Source organism: Heloderma suspectum, chromosome 6, assembly GCF_057233095.1.
Source record: "Heloderma suspectum isolate Gila_16-S chromosome 6, 16-S_ref, whole genome shotgun sequence".
Classification (NCBI taxonomy): domain Eukaryota; kingdom Metazoa; phylum Chordata; class Lepidosauria; order Squamata; family Helodermatidae; genus Heloderma; species Heloderma suspectum.
In genome coordinates, this window is record NC_139463.1 from 95,928,560 (window position 1) to 95,956,399 (window position 27,840).

The 27,840-nt window shown below is 44.6% G+C and overlaps 1 protein-coding gene across 2 annotated transcripts; it reads left to right on the forward strand.

Annotated features, from left to right (window-relative positions):
• The first annotated feature begins 6,118 nt into the window (after nucleotides 1-6,118).
• LOC146341926 (serine protease 27-like) lies at nucleotides 6,119-26,584 on the forward strand. 2 transcript variants are annotated; one of them, XM_084805259.1, is made up of 7 exons: nucleotides 6,119-6,186; nucleotides 11,236-11,383; nucleotides 12,650-12,670; nucleotides 14,322-14,484; nucleotides 20,101-20,375; nucleotides 21,953-22,122; nucleotides 25,355-26,584. In XM_084805259.1, the coding sequence occupies exons 2-7, from the start codon at nucleotides 11,326-11,328 to the stop codon at nucleotides 25,571-25,573; spliced, it is 906 nt and encodes a 301-aa protein (XP_084661385.1). In that variant the 5' UTR covers nucleotides 6,119-6,186; nucleotides 11,236-11,325; the 3' UTR covers nucleotides 25,574-26,584. The 2 variants fall into 2 exon arrangements, with proteins under 2 accessions (XP_084661385.1, XP_084661386.1); XM_084805260.1 differs by lacking the exons at nucleotides 6,119-6,186; nucleotides 25,355-26,584 and adding an exon at nucleotides 22,363-24,294.
• The last annotated feature ends 1,256 nt before the right edge of the window (nucleotides 26,585-27,840 follow it).

A 27,840-nucleotide genomic window follows, 5' to 3' on the forward strand; every position in this document is an offset into this window, starting at 1 on the left:
GAAGGGAAGCGAATATGATTCCCTGGGGCCCTCCCAAGGGGCAGAATCTCCACACAGGCTGATCTAGACAGCACTGTGCAGCCAGGCCACTGGAATCACGTTCGCCACTGAGTTTATCTGATTTGCTGATCTGATAAGATGCCGGGATTCCCAGTGCCCCAAGGGGCATTTGCTTTATGCTTTTAATGCATTGCTTTGCTTTCTCGCTTGATTAGCCCATTTCTGCTTAATAAACTTCTTTTTGCCTTCACCTATTGGTGTGCTTATTGACTCTGAATATCCAAAAAGAACCATTGCCTACTGGAAAAACAGACATCATCGGTTCCGCCCCCCACCCCACCTCACCCAATTTTGGTTCTGCACCCCTCCCCTAAAGCAAATGGGCTTGAGGGAGTTTTAGGTGAAATATGCAGATTCAGGATTCCTATTCAAACTGTTTTGACTGAGTGCTTTGATAATGCCATTTCTTTGATATTATGTACTTATTTCTCTATCTTATACTGCCTGAATAACTATTTTATTGGCCTGTGGTTCCGAGCTGTGTTTATTCCTTTGTTTAAGCTTATGTATCAATAAACTGTTTAATTCATCTGGATTAAAATCTTAAATCTGCAGCTCTTGTCCCTGGTTATGCTTCACCCACTAAGCTGCAAATTCAACTGCAAATTCATAGCAGGGATGGGCAAATCAGCAAAACTTCTCACATCCACATCAGATTGCGAACTTTGTGTTCTGGTTCAGTTCCAGTGCAAACTGAATACATTCTGGTAAATATAAACTGAAAATAATTTTCTCATACATTCCCTTATTAACAGTGAAGACATCTTACTTCGCTACCACCAAGGCTGGCCCTGCCATTAGGCAGAGTGTGGCGGCTGCCTCAGGCAGTAGATGGTGGGAGGCACAGATTGGCAGCGAGTTATTAAAGTTCAGACTCGTGTGTCCCATTGAACCTGCCCTACAGCACCCCAAGCTAGCCTGCTACCATCAGGTACAATAGAGGATGCTGTCACTTCACCCGTGTTGAAGATTCAGCTGTCAGTCTGGTCACCTTTTATACATGGATGGGAGGGGGCAGCATCTCATCTTTCACCTCAGGTAGCAAAATGTCTTGAAACCAATCAAGTGGAAATATTTCAAGTGACCAGAGAAATCTTGGCCCACTCAGTTGCCCGCTGTAACCAGTTTGCAAGACAAAACCACTCGTATCTATTCTCACTGGGGTTCCTCAATTAGTAGAGATCAATTGGATGTACCTTTGGCATCTGCTGGTCCTGTTGTTATGGATACTTTTCAATATATGTAGCCAAAGGCTGTGGATAGGATTCTGGGAGAAGTGAGACTAACTATATGAGTCTACAACCTTAGCCCTTCCTGGTTGATAAGAGGCAGACAGAGAGAGACTGACAAGGGCCCAATCCTATGCATGTTTAGACACAAAAAAGTCCTACAACTTGCAGCATTCCCCAGACAACAAAAATGCATAGGATTGCACCCTAAATAAATAAGGAAAATGTGCAATGCCTCCTTGTGGGAAAGCATTATTCCATCTAGCCTATGGGATAGCCTTCCCAAACATGGTGCCTTTCAGATGTGTTGTACTATAGCTCCCATCATCCCCTGCCACCATGGTTCATGCTGGCTAGTATAGGATGGGGGGCAGCTTTCCCTCTTTCTTTTTTCAGTCCAGGAGACCTTTTATTTTTAAAAAATCCCACTCCCACCCTTAAAAGCAATTGGAGAAATTAGCTTTGCCAGCTTCAAGGTGGCATAGCTGAGGGGTCTGTTCCAGGCCCCTCTACTGTGCCATGGAAAAACCCATTTGGGGGCCTACCGGTGATGGGGAAATTACTTTCGGATCTATCATCTAAAGCAGTATTTCTCAAACTACAGGCCGGTAACAACCTATGGGCAACTTATGTGGTGTCAAAAAAGAGGAAATGCATCACCCCAAAAAACATTAATGTACACAACATTTGCATATGTTAATATATAGAGAGAGAGAGATTCAAATTAAGAAATAATAATGAGAAATTCAATCGAAATACATCTCACCATAGTGGGGAAAACTGACCAGGTAACTTGTGTGCCTTCTCAGTTGGCTGTCCAGGTGTTAATTCTTGATGGGCAACTTCAAGGCCGCTGCCTCTCCCTTCTTATGGTCCTTTATCTTTAAACAGGACTTGGTCTAGACAGCCCTTCAAACAGAGGACACCTTCAAATAAAGGACTTTCCTCTGGTTGCCCTTCAAATAGAGGACTGGCCTGTGCAAAGTAAGATACCTGGCCACCCTGTGAGGGGAGAAAGAGAAAGGACAGAGGTGAGAAGGGCAGACAGACTGAAGGACAGTATGAGGAGAAGCACTTGGGGTTGTTGCTGCACCTTCTGCCTCCAGCAACAGCTGCCTCAGAAGAGCAGCCTGGCATCAGTCACCAGAAGCAGGAGAGCATTTGTGCGTGCGTGCATGTGTGCGAATGGGGTAAAAGGGGGGAAAGAAGGTAGAACTGAGTAAAAGTGGCCAGAATATGGATAGTCAGGGGAGGGTTGATGAAGGGGAGGGTCTCCCACATGTGAGAAAAAGGTTGGAGAGGGCTGTGACAGAAATGAGAAAGGGAGGGGGGGAGGTTAATATATTAATCAATCAATCAATTAATTAATTACAGATCTTAAAACTAGGAATAGAGAGGGAAGTGATAAAAGAGGGAAGCTCTTACCGGAGGAAGAGGTGAATGTAAAAGCAGCAGGAGAGAGGGATAAAAGAAACCAGCAGATCCGGAGACAAAGTATTCATAGAATCATAGAATAGTAGGGTTGGAAGGGGCCTACAAGGCCATCGAGTCCAACCCCCTGCTCAATGCAGGAATCCAAGTCAGAGCACCCCTGACAGGTGGCTGTCCAGCCTCGTCTTGAAGGCCTCCAGTGTGGGAGAGCCCACCACCTCCCTAGGGAATCGGTTCCATTGTCGTATTGCTCCTACAGTCAGGAAGTTTTTCCTGATGTTCAGCCGGAATCTGGCTTCCTGTAACTTGAGCCCATTATTCCGTGTCCTGCACTCTGGGATGATCAAGAAGAGATCCTGGCCTGCCTCTCTGTGACAACCTTTCAAGTACTTGAAGAGTGCTATCATATCTCCCCTCAGTCTTCTCTTCTCCAGGCTAAACATGCCCAGTTCTTTCAGTCTCTCCTCACAGGGCTTTGTTTCCAGTCCCCTGATCATCTTTGTTGCCCTCCTCTGAACCCTCTCCAGTTTGTCTGCATCCTTCTTAAAGTGTGGTGCCCAGAACTGGACACAGTACTCCAGATGAGGCCTAACCAGTGCTGAGTAGAGGGGTACTAGTACTTCCTGGGATTTGGAAGCTATGCTTCTATTAATGCAGCCCCAAATAGCATTTGCCTTTTTTGCAGCCACATCACATTGTTGGCTCATATTCAGCTTGTGATCGACAACAATTCCAAGATCCTTCTCACTTGTAGTGTTGTTGAGCCATGTATCCCCCATCCTGTAACTGTGCATTTGGGTTCTTTTTCCTAGGTGCAGAACTCAGCATTTATCCCTATTAAATGTCATTCTGTTGTTTTATGCCCAGCGCTCCAGTCTATCAAGATCACTTTCAATTCTGTTTCTGTCTTCCAAAGTATTAGCTATCCCGCCCAATTTTGTGTCATCTGCAAATTTGATCAGCATTCCTCGCACCTCCTCCTCCAAGTCATTAATACAAATGTTGAAGAGAGCTGGGCCCAGGACTGAGCAGTGCAGTACCCCACTCGTTGCCTCTCCCCAGTTGGAGAAGATCCCATTGAGAAGCACTCTTTGAGTCCGATTCTGTAGCCAACTGTGGATCCACCGGATCGTTGTTTCATCTAGCCCACTTTGAGCTAGTTTGCTCATCAGGATATCATGGGGGACTTTGTCGAAAGCTTTGCTGAAGTCGAGGTATATTATGTCTACGGCATTCCCATGGTCCACAAGGGAGGTGACTTGATCAAAAAATGAGATCAGATTCGTCTGGCAGGATTTGTTCTTCACAAATCCATGTTGGCTTCGAGTAATCACTGCATTGTTGTCAAGGTGCTTCCAGATGGATTGCTTTATAATCTGCTCCAGAATTTTCCCAGGGATTGATGTCAGACTGACTGGTCTGTAGTTCCCAGGTTCCTCCTTTTTACCCTTTTGAAGATAGGGACAACATTAGCCCTCCTCCAGTCATCTGGCACTTCCCCCATCCTCCATGATTTCTCAAAGAGAATAGACAGCAGTTCTGAGAGTTCTTCTGCCAGTTCTTTTATTACTCTAGGATGCAGTTCATCTGGTCCTGGAGATTTGAACTCATTCAAAGTAATTAGATGTTCTTTGAACATATGCCTATCAATCTCAAGCTGCAATCCTGCCCCTTCAGCCTGTACTTCGCCTTTGCCAGGCGGGTCATAGACCCTCTTTCGGGAGGAGACAGAGCCAAAGTAGGAATTGAGCACCTCTGCCTTTTCTTTATCATCTGTTATCATTTTGCCATGCTTATTTAATAGCTGAACAACCATTTCTTTCCTTCCTCTGCCTTTTACTATGCACATAGGTGAAGAAAGCCTTGTTGTTGTTTTTAGCATCCCTCACTAACCTCAGCTCGTTCTCAGCTTTAGCCTTCCTGATGCCATCCCTGCAATTCTGTGCTACTTGCCTGTACTCTTCCTTTGTTACTTGGCCTTCTTTCCATTTCCTATGTGTCCTTTTTTGTTTTCAGGTCATCTCTAAGCTTTTTGTGAAGCCACATTGGCTTCTTCTGTTGTCTTCCACCTTTGCTTCTTGTTGGAATTGTTTGTAATTGTGCCTTGAGAATTTCCTTTTTTAAAAGCTCCCACCCATCTTGGACTCCTTTTCTCATTAGAGTCACTTGCCATGGGACCTTACTGATCATCGTTCTGAGTTTATTAAAATCAGCTTTCCTAAAATCCAGGGTACGCATTTGACTACACTCGGCTTTTGCTTCCCTTAGAACCAAGAACTCAAGTACAACATGGTCGCTTTCCCCCAGAGTTCCTTTAACTGCTACTTTATCCACTAAGTCATCTCTGTTGGTTAGGATCAAGTCAAGGATAGCTGATCCTCTAGTTCCTTCCTCTACTTTCTGTAGGAGAAAGTTATCCGCCACACAAGTCAGGAATTTCCTGGAGGGACCATGTTCTGCAGAATTTGTCTCCCAACAAATATCAGGGAAATATTCCTTCAGTATGAAAGGAGAAGAGGGGAAGTAATGACAGGAAAGGAGTGAGAACACTTTGAGAGGCATTTGAGGGGAGGGGGGTGAAATAAAAAGTCACAGAATGTATGGAGCAGCAAATTCTACCTGAAGTGTGGAGGGTGAGTCATGATGCCTCCAGATCCAATGCCTGCGCTTAGCTGGGTGAAAGCTGAACAATGGCATTCTCTGCCACAAAGATATCGCTATGGCAAAGAATGCAGCAATTTCCAAGGAGAGATAAGATATTAATAGAAAATTATCAGTAATTGCCAGCTGATTCTATCAAACTCTGTCTTCATTTACCACCATTTCAGCCTGCAAGCAGGGCCTTATGGATAGAAAATGGCAGGGGGGATCTAAAGTTAAACTTTGTACAAAGGATAATAATGAAGGTGTCATAAAAGTCATCTACAACACTGGCCCTGTTCTGAGCCAAATGGGGAAAAAGCTGCTCATAGAGTGGAGGGGAAGTTTTTTTCTCCCTGGAACTCTAGATAAAATTTGCTTTGTTCTCCTGCCCTCCCAGGTAACACAGTACAAGCACCTTCCCAGCCGTGAGAGCCTTTGGGGCAGGCTAAAAGGCATTGGCCAAAGGTTTCAACCTATGGCACTGCTTCAGAACCAGAGAATCGTTGTCAGTTTCTCTAAGTTGTGAGCTCCTACTCTTCAACTGTAAAATATCTTAGCAGAGGAATCAGATGGACCTTGAATCATCTAATTGCACCAGAAAAATAGAGCCTTCATACCTTCCTGCTGAAAAGGCAAGCCACAAAATTTTATTGGGACTTGACTGGCTGACAAAGAGGCCAAAAGGCACTGGCACTGGATTAATCATAACTCAGACAAAGTGACTGGGCTCGCAGTAATCCACTGAGGTCAGCAGTACTTAAAAACGCAGCAGGCACCTGTTAACATCAAAGGCCATCATACCTGAAGGAGCAGCAGGCAAGAGGTAAGGTAGCTCCTCATTTTTCACCAAGTGTGGGTCTATTTATTTTTTTTTTTTCATCTTCATAGCTGACTTTGTGGGAAGAACTAATTGTACATTTTGGAAAATACCATGGAAGAAACTTTGGGTAATGTGATAAAAGCCTTGGAGTAGATCCTGTCTTTGTGGGGGACATTCAAGGATAATGAGGTATGAACCGAATTGTTAATTGCTAGGCACAAGATTTGCTGGTAAAGGGGTCGCAAATGTTTTCATTTGATCTAGCTTCCAATTCCTATCTGGGCACAAGTGCTGGTCATCTTATATTCTATTTCCAATCTTCAGCCTAGCGCAGGGGTGCTGAACCTCTTCCAGCCCAAGGGCCAAATTCCATTTCAGGGAAGCTCTCAGGGGCCACATTCAAGTGGTGGGCAGTGCCACAGCCACAAGCAGGCAGTACCAGTGTACAAAAAATACCAGCATGTTTTAGCTTAAAGCTCTTACTAGTAACTAAGCTGTAGCAGAAGCATTTCAGCTTTTTAGAAGGGGGGAATAGCACAAAAGTTGGGAAACCACCAATGATTTGTGGGCGGAAGAAAGGGGAGGGGGGCATTGCCATCTAGGAAACCCCAGAAAGCCAAATTGAGAACCATCCAGCCAGATCTAAGATTCAAGAGTACTGCTACTCAACAATCCATGAGCCTCCAGTTTCCTCAAACAAATCCATCCTTTCTCCCTCATTGCCCCTTATATGTCTGGTAGTGCCCCCCATGAAATCCCTTTGAGACACCACCTCTCCTAATTCATTCAAATCCCTCTTCAATACTGACCTTTTCTGTGAACCATTTGTAACATCCCGTTACACCCAGTACCCTACTGTAACAAAGCTTAAGTCCATGTGACTGTACTAATTGCATATTCTTCCCTTTTACCTCTCTGCTTCCATTTCCCTCCCATTCCTTGTATCTGTTTTTAGACTGTAAGCCCCTTGGAGAGTCTGTGTAAAGTACTCTATACATAGAAGTGTATTCTGTGTAAAGTGTCATGTATATGGATGTTGTTGTTGTTGTTGTTCAGTCGTTCAGTCGTGTCCGACTCTTCGTGACCCCATGGACCATAGCACGCCAGGCCTTCCTGTCCTGCGCTCTCTCCCGGAGCGTGCTCAAGTTCATATTCATTGCATCGGTGATGCTATCTAGCCATCTCATCCTCTGTCGTCCCCTTCTCCTTTTGCCTTCAGTCTTTCCCAGCATCAGGGTCTTTTCCAGAGAGTTTTCTCTTCGCATTAGGTGGTCAAAATATTTCAGCTTCAGCTTCAGTATCTGTCCTTCCAATGAGCACTCAGGGTTGATTTCCTTTAGGATTGACCGATTTGACCTCCTTGCAGTCCAGGGCACTCGTAAGAGTCTTCTCCAGCACCACAGTTCGAAAGCATCAATTCTTCGGCGCTCAGCCTTCCTTATAGTCCAGCTCTCACAGCCATAAATTACTACTGGGAAAACCATAGCTTTGATTAGACGGACCTTTGTCGGCAAGGTGATGTCTCTGCTTCTTACTGTGCTGTCTAGATTTGCCATAGCTTTCCTCCCAAGGAGCAAGCGTCTTTTAATTTCATGGCTACAGTCACAGTCTGCGGTGATCTTGGAGCCCAAGAAAATAAAATCTGTCACTGCTTCCATTTCTTCCCCTTCTATATGCCAGGAAGTGATGGGGCCAGATGCTGTGATCTTCGTTTTTTTAATGTTGAGTTTCAAACCAGCTTTTGCACTCTCCTCTTTCACCCTCAACAAGAGGCTCTTTAGATCCTCTTCGCTTTCTGCCATTAGGGTGGTATCATCTGCATATCGGAGGTTGTTGATAATTCTCCCAGCAATCTTAATTCCGACCTGTGATTCATCCAACCCGGCGTTTCTCATGATGTACTCTGCATATAAGTTAAATAAGCAGGGTGACAATATGCAGCCTTGTCATACTCCTTTCCCAATTTTGAACCACTCGGTTGTTCCATGTCTGGTTCTTACTGTTGCTTCTTGACCCTCGTACAGGTTTCTCAGGAGACAGGTAAGGTGGTCTGGTACCCCCATCTCTTTCAGAATTTGCCACAGTTTGTTGTGATCCACACAATCAAAGGCTTTAGCTTAGTCAATGAAGCAGAAATAGACGTTTTTCTGGAATTCTCTTGCTTTCTCCATGATCCAGCGAATGTTGGCGATTTGATCTCTAGTTCCTCTGCCTCTTCGAAACCCAGCTTGTACTTCCGGTAGTTCTCGGTTCGCATACTGCTGAAGCCTAGCTTGTAGGATTTTGAGCATCACCTTGCTGGCATGTGAAATGAGCACAGTTGTGCGGTAGTTTGAACACTCTTTGGCGTTGCCCTTCTTTGGAATTGGAATGTGGATGGTACTTACTAAATAAATAAACCAGATGAGCAGTTAGCATCGGTAATCTACCACAGTGTGCAGGTAACTATGGGTTGGATTCAGAGTTAGGTGCACAGAACCGGACTGGGAGATGTGAACTCCCTCACTGTTCCTCACAGCAGCCACTCCATCCCCCCACCCCAATGCTACGCAGAGGGTTGGGGGACCCTGCTGAATGGGGTAAGCTGTGGTGTGGGGAGAAGGGGCGATCTCTGAAAATCAGGCAGAAGCACTCATCAGGAGCTCCACTTTTAGAAGGTGCCTCTTCCCAATTTGGGGGATCCTCCCTTCATTTTCAGCCTCACACACACCACAGCTTACCTCATTCAACAGTCTCCACCTCCCCACTGACCCTCTTTGTAACATTTTCATGGGCTGGAAGGGAGGAGGAGGCAGGGAAGTCCACTTCCACTAGCCCAATTTCACATGTTTAATCTAGATCCCTATGTAGTCTTGGTTGTCATTTATGACCAACCTGATGATGATGATGACAGACATTTACTACTTGTGTGCATCCCTGGGCTTTTGATTGGATTCAAATATGTGAGAATATTCTCCTCACCACAGAACTAGGGAGCCCAACTCCAGGAAGGAACTAGATACAGTTCCCACATTCATCTCTTCACTGGGTATGGAGGAATGGAGTGTTGCTTCTGGCTGAACATTCCTGGGAGTATGGACCCTACAAGTAAGCCCTGCAATAAAATATTGCAGTGTATCCTCAACTCCTAACTGGGTTGCTCCAGTTCAGGGGTTCTAGCCAGCCCAGCATATTCCATTTCACTTCCCCTGCCCCATTTTTCTTCCCCGCCCCAACTGCCACACTAGAGTCCATGAATAATGAGCATGCTGAACCGTTATTGGACTTTTTCTTTGGGTTTTGCCCCGGTAGGGTAGCATTCACTACCTGAGTTTGCTATTAGAGGAAGCGATTGCTCCGGGAACATGATGTTATGCGGCATGACAATGGCAGTGGCAGCGGGGGGGGGGGGTCTTGAAAGGCTCTTTGTGTGTTTCATTTAAGGAGGTGAGGAGCAAAATTTAGCTGCCTGCTGTTTGGAACAAGATACTAGGCAGGACATATGTCTGAGTGATCCAAAAAGGCAGTTCTTATGTGTTTTTAATGAGGGGAGGGTCTTTTTCTTCCCTGGAAAATATGGCTATACAGTCTTGCTCTGCCAAATAGCTGTTCCCTTTCCCTTTTGCTACCCACTTGCCTGGAAGTGCCTCCAGTAACACCTGTGTGATGACCCCTCTCTTACTTACTGTAAAGCGCTCCTTAAAACCTACCCTCTCCGTAAAATCTTTGGCAGAACCCCAGAATCTGGGGTTGTGCCAGAGATATAAATGTAATCAATCAATCAATTAATTAAAGGCGGGATATACATGTAATAAATAAATAAATAAATAAAATAATCTCCAAGCCCCACTGGAACAAAGGCCAAGTACACGTAACTGAAAAAGGCAGTCTGTTGTGAGATTCCTGTTCAAGTACCTGTTCAAGGTTTGCCTTAAAGCCACACCTGTTCAAAGTCTGGGATTTTACAAAAGAACATCCATCTTTCTTAATGGTCCAAGACAGCCAGGGCAATGTCTCTTCATGGGAGCTAATTCTCGGGGCACAATTCAGAGATAGCCGTGGACTACTTAAAATGGGAACGGCATCAGGTTTTGAAAAAGGTAGCACATCCAGCTCCTCCCCCAAGCTAAGAAGAGGGGGGCATGGGGGTGTCTGTGTGTGTATGCATGTATGCGTGCACGCACGCACGCACACACACACACTAAGGAACAAAATGAACAAAAGAAGCCATTTGGGGGATAGACAGAACGATAAAGGAGGACAGAAATGGGGAGCTATGAAGTGAAGGCAGTTTGGGGTTGCAGGTCTCTCTCTCTCTCTGGGCACTGGATGTGAGGTGGCAGCTCTCCCACCATGGCAGGAGTGTGCATGCTGCTTGCCTCCACCTATGCTCTACTGCAGTGTTCCCCAACCTGGTGCCCTGCACATGTTTTGGACTCCAACTCCCATCAAGCCCAGCTAATATGGCCAGTGGTCAGGAATTCTGGGAGTTGTAGTCTAAAACATCTGGAGGGCACCAGGTTGGAGAAGACTGTTCTACCGGTATGTTTGCAAATAAACTAAATATTGCACATTATTATAAAAAAAAAACACCTTAGGATTCCAGCATTCTCTCCTCCAAAGGGAACTAAAACCCAAGTGTTGCTACCCCTGGACCTTTTCACTGGTGAAAGCAAGAAGCATGTAATTATATGCTTTCCCAGTTTAACCATGCCTCCATCTCTCTCAAATTAATTTGTTGTCTCCCATATGTTGAATTTTGGATTCTAAGCTCTTGGGGACAGGAACGTGCCTTTTTGTTCTTTGTACAGTGCCATGCACATTGATAAACTTATCATCGTCATCACTACTCTCATTTATGTGCACTGTTGTACAGTTGTTAAGGTCAGCTGAATGCTCAGAGTGGGGGAGGTGGGAGGTCTCAGGGTGAGCAGAGGAGCCAGGATTTGGGAAGCTACTGGGGTCCAGAGGATTCAGAGACATGCAAATTCTGGGTTGCCTCTCCAGATTCAGGCGGAAGGAAATGATACTTGCATTATCGTTTCACCCTTGAGAAGAAATTTCATCCTACAGATACCAAAAAACATTGAGACTGAAGGAAAACATCTATTTTCTAGAAAGTGACTGCAGCTGAACTACGTGGAGGACATTTCAGAACGGGCCATGCACATTGCACCTTCTTTGCTGGCAGTATGGCTGCTTCAGGTGACCTCAGTTCAAGGTGACTGTTGATGGTGTGGGGAGATGTTTGGGTGTTCGACCAAGCTTTAATGTCTAAGAGAAAAGGTGTGGGGACTCCTGGGAAATTACATCTTCTCTTCTGTTCCCCTAGTCAACTTTCCTAAGGGCTAGCAGTCAGTACCTACAGTCAAAATTCCCTGCCTATGCAATCTTTTATGCATTGCGTAAATTGAGATGAAGCAATAAAATAACCTTATATTAACTTCAGTCAGAAAGCTTGTCATGTGGTTAGTTTACTTACTACACAAAGACTAATGAAAAGCATATTTCATACACACAGCAAAAGTGTATTTGCTCTAGGCCTACAACCACAAAGAGATCTCACCCAGTCCTTTAGCTTCATGACCTCCGTCATGGGAGCACTTTGTTCTAATCCCAGCACAGGTGTGGAAATTGTAGTTATTTTCAAAAGAGGAAGAGGAAACTCTACAGAAGCTCAGATGTACTGTCTTTTTGCTTTAAATCTCTGGCCAGCATCTGGGCTGGTGGGCCAACTAGAGCTGAGTTGTGAGATGATGGAATGGCCCATTTCCACAGGAAACTTCCCTCTTGTACTCCTACCACTGCTAAGTACAGGTGTGTAAAGGATTTGCAGTACATTGTCCCCTTGTAGTAAATTGCCTGGCAGCAGAGCACTAGAAAAGGATAGGGGGTTACTGGAACTGACTGGCCAAAGTGAAGCCTTCATTGGGCCTGATTTGGTCCTAGGGCTGCTAGCAGCTGACCTCCTACTTAGCATGTTCCAAGGCAGAGTCCCAACATTAAAACTGACCACATCTGGATGATCATATCTCAACTTCAGAAGCCAAGATGTGCAACAAGCCTTTTGCTCAGCATGCAGCTCCTTTGCTCCTCCCTTCACTATGAGAGATTATTATACCGGAAAGTCTTTAATTGACCATAGTTTCCCATTTCATTCAAACCACGAAGTTTCATATCAAGCCAGGATATTAAAATAGCTTCAAACCATGGTTCAATATCCTGGCTTGTTCCAGAGCTGGTAAGTATAATTTCCTGGTTCAGATGACATGGGAAGCTATGGTTAATTAGATGTTCTTGGTTCTATCACAACTACGCAAAGGAGTTCCTTGTGCAAGGAAACCATTTGTTCATATCTCTGCTTAATAAGCCAGGATATCATCATTTGAACCAGGCCATTACAACTGAAGCCCCTTCCCCTTGCTCCTACATACAATCCTGTTTTGTGTCTCTTACCTGAAATATCTTTCCTTTTTTATTTCCTCAGGTGCTGTTAGCTCAAAACCAGGTAAGAGGCCCTTCAATATACTGGAGCATTTCTGCACTAGGACAGATAGAGAAAATAAGTCTCCTAAAATTCAGAGATCAACCAGTCCCAACCTTTGGCTTAAAATAGGATCTTCCTTAATACTGATGTTAATACCGTTAGAGATGATAAAACCCATATTAAGCAGATTCTAGCATACTACAACAAAAGATCTACACACACACAAGAGTGTCCCATTCTAGATGTGGCTTCATGGTTCCAGAAGGAGCTTGGATTACTGGTTCCAGTTGCTTAAGCAAGTAAGCCAAGATATGTGCTATAAGGAAAAGTGATATCCTCCCGTCTCTGATTGGATGGATGCCTTATTTTATGTGTGTGGGGAAATCTTCCTAGCTCTACACATGATCATAGCTCAAGCAAAACCCAACCGTCAAGCCTTTCCCACAGAGAATCATCTTGGCCCCCTGTTACACACATCCCCACAATATCCACCAAATGTCTCAGCTGCAGTCTGGTCACATTAATCTCTGATCCATATAAACCAGAAGGCCCAAGATTTTAGGAGGTTTTGCTTCCAGGTCTATTCAAAAGAGTTTGGGGGGAAAGGAATGCCAGGGCTGATAGCCAGAAATTCTATTGCCATATCTATGACTGAACAGGGGTTCTAATGCCAAAACAGAACAATATTCTTCACAAATTTCAAATCCAGCTGGGTTTTCCAAATTTTGCCTTCTAATTTCACATACAGCAATTTCCAGCTTTATCACCCTAACATTTATTCTGCAGGATGCATTAAAATATATGTAAGCCATAATTCTATATACTTACCTAGGACTAACATATATATGATTGCAGCATTGGGCTGTAACCCTAAGTGCATGTAATGCCTGTCAGAATGCCAGGGAGGCGTTCCATTTGACAGACACAAGCACTCCAAGAGAATTATCGCTATGTATTTGTTTGTTGGTGTAATTATACCCATCTATTAAATGAAGTTCTCAAAGCAACAGACAATGTATTAAAATACAATAAAATAGATAAGAGTTAATAGGGTGCAGCAGTAAGTTTCCCCCTGATTATCTGCTTTTCCAACTGCCACCATGATTTTCCTGGCCTAGAAATGACAGCTGAATCAGCCAGAGGTTAGCCCTCACAAGCCAGGGTTTCCTCACTGGGCTGCTGTTACCAATATCTCTCACATCATCCGGCTCCGGTGGCAGATCCAGGAGGCACTGGAGGGAAAAAAGGTGTTACAAGCGTCCCCCCAGACTTCAGATGTTCCATCTCCCATTCTGCTGCTGAATTTCTAAGCCACAGCAGGTCTTCTAGGAAACTATCCCAAGTCAAGAAATTAGGATAAGACTCCATCAAGGTTAGCTATGGTTAGAAGAGTAATGACTAAGCTATGGAAAGGACGACAGACAAACAGATTGAAGGAGAAAGGGAAATTCAGGAAGAGAGCTTTCCCGGTTGTCTTATCTTAACCCAGGAGTTATTGAACATTGATCAAACGTTTGCGTATACATACGTATCTGCAAGCTAATTTTTGAGAAATGTTGTTTCCTGGTGCGCTCTGCCTCTCATGTTGTAAGAGGCAGTATCAGTATCAGTATTCTATCAGTATTGCAAGTCATAAAGATAAATACTCTGATTTCCTCTCCTTCCTACACAGTTTGTGGGCAGCGAATAAACTCTCCACGAATTGTTGGGGGCCAGCCAGCCTCTAACGGGTCGTGGCCCTGGCAAGTCAGCATTGTAAAGAATAGCTTTCATATCTGTGGAGGGTCCCTCATAGCGGAGAAGTGGGTATTGTCCGCAGCTCATTGCTTCTATGAGTAAGTATCTGACATGTGTTGCTGTGAAATCAGTATAAAGCTTCACCCCAGAGGCAACTGAAAGGCCCGGCTAATATTCTATGCCTTTTCTAGCAGTCAGCTACCGAGCATCTTGATCTCAGTGAGGCAGGGTTAGGCAGAGCTGGGAAGAGTATTCAGAAGAGAAGAAGCTGATGGCTGGTAAGCAGGCGAAAGAAGAAGGAAGTTTCAGGCCTGGAGGCAAACTGGTAATCAAGCCATGAAACAGGCAGGTAAGCAAACTGTCGGTTGTCAGTCAATGACACAGGCAGTGCAAGAGCAGCAATGGCTGTGTCTCAGACTGAAGAGCCACACCCAAGTCAGCAGCTTTCTAGGACCAGATTGAGCGCTGTTGACTTCTTGTATCACATGACATCATCTGAGTCGGTAGCTGTCACTGCCAGTGCGGTCTGGTGGCACTGGAGTACAAAAGAAAAGGAGATCAATAGCTCAGTTTTCTGGTGGGAAAGAAGACAAGGTACCTGCTTCCAGATTTTGACATTCATAGAATGAGCCCAGTTATCACTGAGGAGTAGTCACGAGGCTTTCCTGGGCAGTCTCTTTTTCCGAAGGAAGCAGGAGGTGGCTAGTTCCTCCTGATCACCTAACTGCCTGGATAGAAGGAGTTGGGGTGTCTGTCATCCTTGCCAGCACAGTGAATAAGGAGCTGGTTCCTAAACTCCAAAAAAAAAACCACAGTTAGGAATTGGGCTGCAAGTCCCATCAATTCCAATTGAAAATGCCTGATTCCTAACCTACTCAATTTCACAAGTGATCCAGTCATAAGAATGCAAGAAGGACTGTGCTGGATCAGACCAAAGGCCTATCTAGTCCATCATTCTGTTTCTACAATGGCCAACCAGATACCTATGGGAAGCCCACAAGCAGGACATGAGCACAATAGCACCCTCCCACTCATGTTCCCCAACCATTCAGAGGTATTCAGTGCCTCCCACATGGAAAGTAATATATAGCCATCATGACTAATAGCCACTGATACTATAACCTCCATGAATTTATCTAATCCCCTTTAAAGCCATCCAAGTGGGCTGTCATCACTATGTCCTGTGGAAATGAATTCCATAGTTTAGCTATGTGCTATGTGAAGATGTACTTTCTTTTCTCTGTCCTGAATCTCTCACTATTTAGATTTGTTAGATTACCCTGATTCTAGTATTATGAGGGAGAAAAATGTCTCTTTCTCCACACCATAATTTTATATACCTCTATCACGTCTCCCACCCTTACTCTCCTTTTTTTAAAACTAAAAATTCCCCAATGCTGTCAAGGTTCCCCTTATGACCTGGACCCCCTGAGCAATTCCTTAAGGATCTCTTGCCTCCTTTAAGTCCCCCCCCTTTACCTTCCCCTTTCCAGTAACATGGGGTTTAAGCTGTAGGCGTGGGGTGAATGATACTCTAGACACAGGGTTTAGCCACAACAGTTTACTGTAAATTAAAGCAAGCAAATCACAACTAAAGGTATTTACACAATAGAGCTGAATGATACAACAGGCATTAAGAGAAAATAAAAGTTGCAAAATGCAAGTTCCTTTACCATAGCTGTACGTAGACTTTTCCAGGCTGCGTCTTCCTGCTCCCTCTTCAGGCTCTGGTCTCCCTGACTCTGCTCTTACTGGCTCTCTCACTCTCTTTATATATCCTCCTCCCTCAAAACCAAAAGTACTGTTTCAAACCCGAAGAAGTGAAACTTAACTGGGGAAATGAAACTGAAACCTAACTGGGGAAATGAAACTACTCCTCTCAGGGATACCCCCTCCCAACAGAAAAACTGAGGCCTCTAGGCCTGATCTATTTACCTTGCCTCTGTAGGTCTCAAACCTTCACAGCTGTCTTTCCTCGTATCCCTTTGATCATTTTAGCTGCCATTTTCTGCATCTGTTCCAGCTCTATAATACCCTTTTTGAGTTGTGAATACCAAACTGTACATGGTATTCCATGTGTGGGCACACTGTAGATTTATATGAAGGCATTGTGATATTGGCAGTTTTCTTTCCTAATGCTACCAAATATGGAATTTGCCATTTTTTACAGCAACCACACACTAGGTTATTTTCATTCAGTGATCTACCACATATCCAAGATCCCTTTCCTGCTCAGTCACTACCAGCTCAGACCCCATCAGCAGTTAGGATTTTCCTGTGCCAATGTGCATTGCTTACATTGAATAACATTTTCCATTGTAATGCCCATTCATCCATTTTGGAGAGATCCCTCCATACCATTAACTGACTGTCATGTTCTATTGTATGCTTGTGGCCTATTTCTACCCCATCCTCATTGGGTGATTAAAATATTTTCACTCTCAGCCCCCAGGGATTATTCATCCTGTACTGGAAGCTTTCCAGCTTCTGTCAACTTTCCCCCCAGACAACCTGCGCTAGTCAGTTTCACAGTCCAGCTAGAAAACTTGCCTACTTGATTTTCCTTCTTATTATTAGTTGGCTCTGAAACTAGAAATGCACAGTAAGCACGGGAGAAATGAGCGGGATCCCCCACATGTCATCCATCTTCTCCAGAGACAACAACTCCTGCTATGCCTCAATCACACACTGTCATAAGCACACTTACAAAGAAATTGTGCTGTTATTCTGCTATTTCCTTTCCTAATGGATTTTCTGTGGTAAGAAAAAAGACAGAACTGGTTGGAAAACACAGGAGGATTACAACTGAATGACAACAATGCCTGGAACCTCTATAAAATTGCATGAACCAATCACAGTGACTGCACATTAACAGTCTTGTCTTGAGGCACCTCCAGTCAAATCCTTTGCCAGTTCAGACAAGAGAGGATGAAGTGATGAGAATTTAGCTTGCTCACAGGGCTCTCCTCAAATTGCAACACAAGAGTTCTCTCATCCCATCCTAGTTCTTCAACAGATAAGTTGGGAAAAGGACACTAAATCTGACTGATTGATTAACTTCTTCATCCTTATATGGTTTGGTAAAACAAAACAAACCTAGAGGTGAAAGTAAATATTGCAAAATTTCAAAATTTGAAGTCTGAAAACTTTTCTAATTTTGACACTGACTTTTATTTTTGTGGGACATATATAGTAAAGAAAACCCTTACATTCGGGGGTTCAGTGAATTGTAAATGCATTAATGCTAAGTATTGCCAAATGCAAAAGTTTCACCCTTAAAACCCCATAAAGCCAAAAGTTCCCATGTGGGAATGCTGGAAAACATTCAGTTCAAGGAATACAAATTTAAATGTTTACAAACAAACTCAAATCTTTTGGAGAATGTAATAGACCTTTTCCCACCCTGAAACTGTTTGCAGCCTTAGAAACAGCAAAGAGCAACAAATCTGCAGACAGCCCTTCCCCTCTGATTGCACAGAAAGGGAGGGAATCCACACAAGTCTACACCAGTTCTTCCTGTACAAGGACTGACATCAACCATTGGGTGGAGGGCAGAGGGGCTCCTATTGTCTGGTTGCAAGAAATGCTTCTGTGTTCACATTACATGCAATTTAGAAAATGTTGTTTCTTGATGGTGCATCTTACCTAACCACCACTTTGTTCATGGCAGGGAAAACTCACCACTAACAGTAATCACAGAGCAAGGATGAATACTGATGGCATTTTTTTTAAATCCTTGGGCCAGCATGCATAACAGCTCGGAAAAATAAAGCTGTCTTCATTTTGGCCCTAGTCTCAGGGCCAAACTAGATGTGATCATAGGGATCCATGATTGAATAATAGTTGCAGGGGTGGGGGGGTAGACTTAGATTGGGATTGTAGCGCTTCTTGATAAAAATCAGGGAGCAGAAGGAGGCAAGCTTCTGTTTGCCTGATTAGGGAAAATGTACATGCCCTGAGAAGAAGGGTGAATTATGAGCCTTTCTACACGAGGCTTTTATTGTGCACTCATGATTGCTCACTCACTGTAATTTGTGGATCCTTTACATGATGCCGTCATCCTCCAGGGCCTCTCCCATGCTTTCCACCCGTTATCATGGGGGGGGGGGTTCTGAATGAGGGAAGTCTGGCATTTTCTCTAAATAGCATCATGGAGTACTTGTGTAATTGCACAATTCTGCTATACTACACTGCCATCTAGTGGCTGTGTAATGAAACATATGGAAAGGCAGAGAAACAACCCCCCCACCCCCAGGAAACAGCACAGGTAAAGAAGCTGAACTTAATTCCTCAGAGAATCTGGAAGCGGAAGCCCCAGTAAAGGTGTGGGATAAAAGCCTCATGTAGAAATGCCCTATATTTAGGGTGCTCCCAGATTAGGCTTTTATTGTGCAATTGAACTGCCTTGTTCACAGAATTTTACAGGTGCTCCATATGATTTTGTCTTCCACTTGTAACCTTCCCCTGATTTCCCATTGCTTCTTCTCTCTTTTTTTTTACTATGGAATATAGCTGCACAATATCTTCTGACTGTTAGCACGAGGACCCTTTTGTCTGGATGCACCTGTGGAAAACAGTGAAGGAGGAAAGGTTTAAATCTCCATCCCTAAGTGCTCTGATCCCAGTGCAATGGGGGGTGGGGCTGCAGCTGATTTTTAAAGATACTTAGGGTACATTGCTATATTCTAGTTACACATTGGCTGAGGAGCTAATTCAGGGATTCAGGGTTGGTTGGTTGGTTGGTTGGTTGGTTTATTAGACTTATTAGCTGCCCATCTGGCTGGCTACCCGGCCACTCTAGGCAGCGTACAATACTAATAACAAATTTACATAATCAACTGAACAAAACATCATAACAAAACAACACTGCTCCAAGAAACCCTAACCCACCCCAAATGCCCGCCTGAACAGCCAGGTTTTTAAAGCCCAGCGGAAGCTCATCAAAGGGTTGCTCTACATGAAGCATTTAACCCGCCACTTTACTGAAGCTTCTGCTTCCAGATTCTTTGTGTGATTGATATCCAATCCTCTACACATTTTTTCCTCCCTGGGGGTTTTCCTTATCTGCCTTTCCACACGTTCCACTACACAACCTCTAGATAGTGCTGTGGTATACTGGAGTTGCTCAACTATACTACAGTTTCATTCCTCCTTTTCTGGATGTACCAGACTTTCCTCAGTTCAAAACAACAACAACAGAATCATGATTGCAAAGCACGGGAGAGGCCCTAGAGGATGGAGGATGATCGTGTCATGGAAAGCAGCCGCAAACTACCAGGAATGAAGAATCATGAGCACACAATAAATGCCTCGTGTAGAAAGGCTCTCAATGAAAGCCCTCCAACAGCAGTACTACTTGAGATATGCTACCACCATGAAAGATACACCACCGTCATGACGGATATGGCAGCAGGACTCCCCCAATATAACAGCAGAAGTTTTTATTTTTATTTTTTTTCTGCAGTGCTTCCCCCTCCTGCCCCAGGCTGAGCACTTATTGAATATGGCTGTCCCACCAATGTAGCAATGACATATTTCTCCCGCCCTCCATTGTCACTGGGGTATAGCATAGCTCTCCCCAATTTCATTTCAGATCTCCAGTGTCTCACATAATTTGTCCATCAGCACAACAAGTTCTGAGGTCTTGCAAGTCTTGCAGAAACCCAAAGCTCAGCTCCGTAAGGTCCTGCTGCAGTTTGTTCTTCTGTTTGCAGATCCAAACCCTATGACAACTATGCAGTGTTGCTGGGTGCTTATCAGCTCTCGGACCTCTCAAACAATGTGGTAGCCCCTGCTTTGAAACGGATTTACCTCCATCCCAAGTACAATGGTATGAATTACCTTAGTGGAGATATTGCTTTGCTTGAACTGAAGGCTCCTGTGAAATTCACTGACTACATCCACCCCGTCTGCCTGCCAGACTCTTCTGTACAATTCTCTCCGAGCGCAGACTGCTGGGTCACTGGATGGGGAGATATTCAAGGAGAAGGTGAGGAATGTTCTTTGTGGTACTCATTCAAACTCTGCTGACTTTCACACCAATGATGACCATGGTGCCACAGAACCACCAAATAGTGGACAGGGGAAAGAAGCGGGGCCAGGAAAAGGAAGCATGACCTTCCGGGGAATCCCGAATTGCCAGATTGGGATCCCAGGCAGCCTAGACCTGGTCTCTGGCCCTGACATTCTGCACCCCTCCTGTAGAGCAACAGCTAGTCAGTGAAACCAAAAGTGCAAAATGTGTGGGTGGAAGCAGCGATCACATCCCTTTCTCACAGCCCCTGAGACCCCCAACATCTGCTGCCACTTGAAAAATTTTAAAATTATGAAAAGCTCTAGAACAGGCTCTATGGTTCCTGCCATAGAAGTCATGTTCCTAGAGCATCCTTAGAAGCACTTCTCAAAGGTTCCAGCCTGCTTCCTAGGACACTCTGGGGACACTCTAGGAATGAGGCTTCTGTGGCAGGAACAACAGAGCCCATTCCTAGAACATTTTTTCTTATTATTCTTTTGGAAAATTTAATGCCTTCAAAGTTTCAAAATACATTGCATTCTGTTCTGTGTGGAATTGCTACTGAAGATTACTCAGAGCACTTTTATCGTGCAAAAATGCAATGTCTCTGTATAGAAATGGGAAGGGCTACTAGCAATACATTATGAGCTTTTCTACGCAAGGCATATATTGCGCGCTCATGATTCTTTACTCATGGCTGTTTATGGGCTTTTTAGATGATGTCGTGATCCCCAGTTCCGTCTCTGTTTTTTCAGAACACTTTCCCAGGGCGGAGGGGAGGTTAGAACAGGGGAAACAGGGTATTTCTTTAAAACAGGGAAGACGGTGCTGTTTCCCCTTGTGTATTTGAGCTATTCCGCTATAGCACAGGTCCACCTAGAAGTTATGAGGAATGCGGAAAGGAAAAGCTCTTTGTGTAGAGCTTGGATCTCAATTCTGCGACGAAACCGGAAGTAGATACAGTGATTAACAGCCTCATGAAGAAAAGCTCCTATTTCAGCCCTAGTCGTTGTTAAACCAGGTTGGTTTTATATGGTTCTCCCTTGGCACCGGTAGCATGGTAGCCCCTCTGCTGATGGAAATATAAATTGATCATATAACTGCTTCCAACATTAGTAAACAAAAAACCTTTCTCCGAGAAGGAGAAAGAGGTGGGGCTGGGGCTGGGGCAGCGGAGGCAGTCAGTGGAGTTTACCACCATTAGGCAGCCAGCAGCAGTGCTATTCATCCGAGGAGGGAAGCTTCCATTGACATTCATAGGGGAAGACAGCTTGTCACGAGGAGCTGCTTATCAGCACTGTGAGAGCTATTCTCCGGGGAGGACGGAATGTGGCTTTGTGATTTCATAAGGGCCGCCAATCAGACTGCACGAATCCAGCTTCGAAGGAGTAATATAACTTCTGGCTATGAGACAGAAGGTTGCCTGGATGCCCAAACTATGGTGAGTGCACTTCCACAGTGCATCCGTAGCTAAAAGTACATATCCCCACTGTGTATGCACCTGAAGTCCCCTGCCTCTGCATTCCAATTCTTTCCATTTCTCTCTCCTACAGTGAGCTTGCCGTACCCATACACCCTCCGGGAAGTGAAGGTGCCTCTCATAAGCCAAAAAACTTGCAATGATCTCTATAACAATGCCTCAGTTAATGGCATCAGCAAGAATCCTATTAAGCCTGGTATGATATGTGCTGGTTACCCAGAAGGTGGAAAGGATTCCTGCCAGGTAGGATGCTCCAGTTCTTTATACAGCCATTGCCTGTGGTGGACAGGTGCACCTCAGAACCTGTCAGAACAGGCTCCAGCCTAATTTAACTCTGGGGTGGCCAGATGAAAAGGGGGACAATACTCCTCCACTTTTTAGCGTTGTGCAGCAGAGGAATTTCAGCAGGAGTAGTTTGCAGAACTGTTAAGGGCGCAAGAGTCCTGCCCTCATTTGCATCTGACAACTCTATTTCATTCACAGGAACCAATGGTTCAGAAATGCCCTCCTGTCAGTAGAGGAATTCACAGAATACAGGCCACCTCCCTTTCCTGAGAAGAAAACAAGCATTAATTCAGATGCATTGTGAATTAGTTAAACTGAAACTTTGTGTAAATATGCCCTTTAGCCGTTTCTTCCTGACTTCCGTCAAGCTGGAAGATGGTAAAAGCTCTCCTAGCTTTTCTACAGAAGGCTTTTATTGTGCAAATGTGATTCCTCACTCACAGTAGATTGCGGGTCGTTTACATGACATTGTCATCCTCCAGGGCTTCGCAACCATCTTAGCGGGGGGGGGGGGTTTCTAATGAGGAAAGTCTGGTATATCTCTGACTAGTGGCATGAAACCTAGTGTATTTGCACAATTCCACTATTCCACAATGCCACCTAGTGGTTGTGTAGTGGAACATATAGAAAGGCAGAGAAAGAAAAACCCCAGAAAAAATACACGTGTAAAGGAGCTGATCTTAATCCCACAAAGAATCTGGGGGGGTGGTCTCCAAAGTCGATTTGCTGTAAGCTGGCTTTGTTTTGAGGTCATTTGGGACACATGATGTCATGGCCATCCCGCACCCACCCTGGAGCTTTTTTGCGGAAAAATGGATTTCCTGAGACTACTTTAAGTCTGATTCTTTTCCTTAGGTCAGGTTCTCCATGGTATAGTTGTTGTGTGCCCCAACCCCCACATTTACCTCAGGTATGCTAGCCCTGCCCAGGGGTTTATTGCCATTCAGCAGTAACTAATTCACACCTTCAACCCTGCACAGCATGAGGTTAAAAAGGGGGCTGGTTTCCCATCCCTGTGTTTCCCATCCTTGCCTTTCCCAGAACAAACGTATGTGTGTCTACTCAGAAGTAACTCCTATTGTGGTCAATGAGGCTTGTTCCCAAAATGCGCACTCCAGAAGTTACCGAGGTTCCCTTGCATTAAAATAAGGAATTTTGAAGCTTCATTGTCAAAGCTGCATGTCTTTGATGTTTGCTTTCTTGCTTTTCAGAAGTAATTAATTCACAGCTTCAATCCTTTGCAGCATCGGGAGCTTCAGCTCAAAGGAGAAAGGGGGTTAGAAAGGGGGCTGGTTGAAGCCACGGTGCTTCAAGTATTCAGAGGGTTAACTCTCCAAAAGGCTGTGAAGCGCTATGTCAAGTATTCAGAGGGTTAACTCTCCAAAAGGCTGTGAAGCACTATGTCGAAGCTGCTTTCTCAGCTGTAAGGGAGTAATTGATGCAAAGCTTCAGGGGAGAAACAAGATGGCTGCACCTGTGTTTCTTTAATGTTTGCTTTGGAGTAATTAATGCAAAGCTTCAAAGTGTCAATCGTTTGCAGCTTTGTCAGCTGTAAGGAAGGATGGGGGAAGCTTCTTGCAGTGGGGGAGGGGGAAGCCTCTCACATTGGTTGATCAGCCCCTGGCAATCTGATGGTGTTCACTCCAGTCCCCCCAGCTGGAAGTATGTTCCTGTGAAGGGACTTAGAATAGTGTGGTGCACGTGGTCGTGGAGCCCTGTGAGGACCAAAGCTGGCTCCTTGAAAAATCTGGGTAAGCCACCACTGGCTTCTCCTTCCATTGTTGTGGAGACCACCACCACCCCGAAGCAGAAGCCTTGGTAAAGGTGCCTTATGTAGAAAACCCCTCCATTTTTCAGGCTGTCCCATGCTCCAAAGGACAAATTAGAGTAGGAATAAGCAGAGGATGGATGGCCACCAGAGAGTGCTGTATCAGCAGCTTTGTCACACCAGCAGAGGGTTGGCCTAGATTACCTTTGAAGTCCCTTCCAACTCTGATTCTTTGGTTGTGATGGTGATATAGTATATCTATCACCCAGTTAAAGAAATCTTACTCAATAAAACATTGCTTCTGGCTCAATTAACTGATCAGATAATCAATTCAATCTGTATGTGAGATAAAACCACCTTTTAAAAAAAAAAAAAACAGAACCCTTCCTTCTTTCTTGTTTTAGGTAGGCAACTTCTGGGGCTTGGGGAGGCTGGACCCCGGAACAATGAGGAGACCACAACCCAACCCTGCCACTACCACAAGTGGCTGTTGCCACCAAAATCCCAGCAATTCTGCCCACAGGGATGCATTATGAACATCCCACCCCACCCCCTGTTACCAGGCAGAATTGCACTCCTGACAGCCCACTAAAGAGCTCCCCATGTGCCTTGTTTCCCAGTAGAACCACTGGGATGTTGTGGGTGGCGGCAATGGCATAAACGATCATGCGGGTTGTGGGACACATATTGCCCTCCCCTGTTTTAGGTAATGATACATGAAGCAGACATCATCATGAAAAAGGCATTTCCCCTTCTCCCACACACAGGAATGAATGCCTCTTCTAAGAGACGTTCCACATGAGGTATTTATTTTGAACTTGAGATTCCTTACTCACAGTTGTTAACAGCCTCTTTAGATGATGTCATTAGCCTCCAGTTTTGCTTCTGTTTTTCAGAACACTCTCCCAGGTTTTTTAGAACAGGGAAAATGGGGTGTTATTTCTCAATGCACTGTTCCTCCTTGTGTTTTTGAGAATTTCAATTCTATAGCACAGCTCCACCGAGAGGTTAAGTAGTAGAAAAGCAGGAAAGGGAATGCTCTTTGTGTAGACCTCGGATTTCAATACTGCAACGAAACCAGAAGTAGATACTATTAACAGCCTTGTGTAGAAAAACTCTTAAGGTGGCACTTGTCAACTACCATTTTTATGATCACATGTCTTAAAAATAAAGGTAAACAATCATGAATAATTTTCCCAACAAACTTTATGGTAGGCCAGAATTGTTACCCCAATATTACAGGTGGAGGTGGGGGTTAAGGCTGAGAGAATATTGGCTTATCTGAGGTCACCTTGTGAGTATGTGGCTGAGGGAAGATTTAAACCTTATTCCAGCTCCCCCACCTGCTCAGCATGCCAAATCAGATGTCAGAGCCTTTGCCAAAGGCATGTGCTATCTCCCATCATCTCTCTCTCTCCGCAGGGCGACTCTGGGGGACCCTTGGTTTGCCAACTCAAAGAAGGCTGGACCCAGGCTGGGGTGGTGAGTTGGGGAGTGGGGTGTGCCCAACCTAGCCAGCCTGGTGTCTACACTTCAGTGCCTTTCTATGCCACCTGGATCCAAGCGAAGATGAATCACGGACTTCAAGATGCCCCTGCTGTGACACTCCTTTTGGTGTCTCTTGCACTTGCCCTCCTGTGAGACATCCGCCTCATTGGCTCCAGCCTGCTAGCCAACTGCCCGGAATATCAGTACTCAGTGCGACTCAGTTTAAATATGTCCAAAATCACCATATGCAATAGGGAAGAGATTCACGGAACCTTTGCCGCACTTCTGTTGAATTAATTTGGATGCATCTGTTTCACCCATTGAAATAGTTATTAAATGATTTGATAGTGGTTTAAGTACCATGGTACACCCCAGGGTGTCACACCTTTTTCAGCCCAAGGGCACAATTCCATTTTGGAGATGCTCTTCAGGGCTGCATTCCAGTGGTGGCAGGGCTGAAGGCAAAAGGGACAGGATCAAAATGCCCCAAATACCAGCCTATTTTAGCTTAAAGCTCTCACTGCCAGTAAATAACTCTTAGGAGAGGCATTTCAACATTTTGGAATGAGGAAAAATGGCACACAAAAATGGGAGACCATCCAATGAGGTGGTCGAAGGAAAGGGGAGGGGCCAGGGAGAGGGGGCAGGGCCATCTGGGGATCTCCAGAGAGTCAGATTGGGATCCTTGGTTCTTCACCCCTAGCTTGCCCCCAAATAACCTGGGATTTTTCATCCAACTATGGCCTTTGTTCAGGAGCCATGATACTTAGGATGTTTTCACATGCCACTACAAGTGGTGTTTTAGTGTCCATAATTCAAATAAAATAATAATAATAATAATAGTCCTTAGAGATTTTTATATGATGTGGTGAATAAATTCATCCTATGGAAAGTGTGATAAATCACTAACAGTTAATTTAATTTCTTCCGTTCAGTCAGTATTTTTGAAACTTGAAATAAAAGGAAATTGCATTGTTCTTTACAAACAGAATGTATTGCACAGACCAGAAAAAGTACCATCCAATCCAACAGGCCACCAGTGTGGTTAACAATCAGACAATAAGGGATGAAAATGAATGAATGAATGAATGAATGAATGAATGAATGAATGTATTACCAAAAACATTGAAGGCAACAATAAAAACAAATTCAATAAATCAGAATTAGTTAAATACCTCGGAAGCAGGAAATCAGCCAGGGAGCCAGGACGAGAGCACCATTACGGTAAAGCAGTATACAGAAACTGCATAGAAACCGGATGGATATTTTTGCTCTCTTTTCACTGTGGAAGATGTAAGGCAGATACCATACATGAACTAACTTCTTCAGGACGTTTGAAGAACTTCAAAGTTTGAAGAACTGAAGCAAATAGTGGTGACAAAAGATGAGGTTCTAGGCCTTATTGACAACTTAAAAATTAATAAATCACCAGGTCAGGTAGCATTTACCCAAAAGCTCTTAAAGAACCCAAATGTAAAATTGCTGATCCTCTAACAAAAATATGTATCTTGTCCCTAAGATCCACCTTCATGTCAAAGAATGTAATGCCAGTTTTGAAAAAGGGGGTTAGAGGGATCCAGGAAATTATAGGTTGGTTAATTTAACATACATTCTAGGTCAATTGGTTGAAAGCATTATTAAAGATAATACTATCAAGCATATAAAACATGAGTGCAGAACAGGGGTGGGGAACACACACATGCAGACAGGTAGGATGCAGGGGGGGACACACATTAGCAGCACTAAAGGAGAGATCCAGCTTGCTTCTGGGTCACTGGGGAAGGGAGAAGGCTGCAGCAGACTTCTCCCTTCCCCATTATCCCAGAAACAGTCCAGATTGCTGCTTTAGCACCCTAGGACCTCCCCACCCACCCCGCTTATTAGAGATTGGAGATAAGGGAAGAGATTTCCTAGATCAAGCAAGGGATTGGAAGTGCCAATGTGGGAGGAGAGGCAGGGGTGTGTGGCAGGATGCCAGAAATGGCTTGGTGAGCCACACTTTTTTCACGCCTGATTTAGAAGGACACAGGGCTTTTCTATCTTAGACATTGATCATACGCTTGTCATTCCCTACTCATGGTTGTTTATGGGTTCTTTAGACGATGTCATGATCATCCAGTTTTGTATCTGTGTCTAACCAGCACTTTTGGCGAGATTTTTTAGAGCAGGGAAAATGTGGCATTTAATTGTGAAAGAACTCATGATTTCCTATTGTGTAGTAGGGATGTCAGAGAATTCCGCCACGGATCTCGGTGAGGTCGAATGCCAGTGCATTCGGCCCCCCGAAATCTGTGGCGGAATGTCCTGCCACCCCCCTGCCCCCCCGCAGATCCCCTCCAGGACGAGACTTACCTGGGGCGGATCTTCCAGGCGGCAGCACCGCCATTTGTCTTGTAAAAAAAACAAAAACAATGTGATAG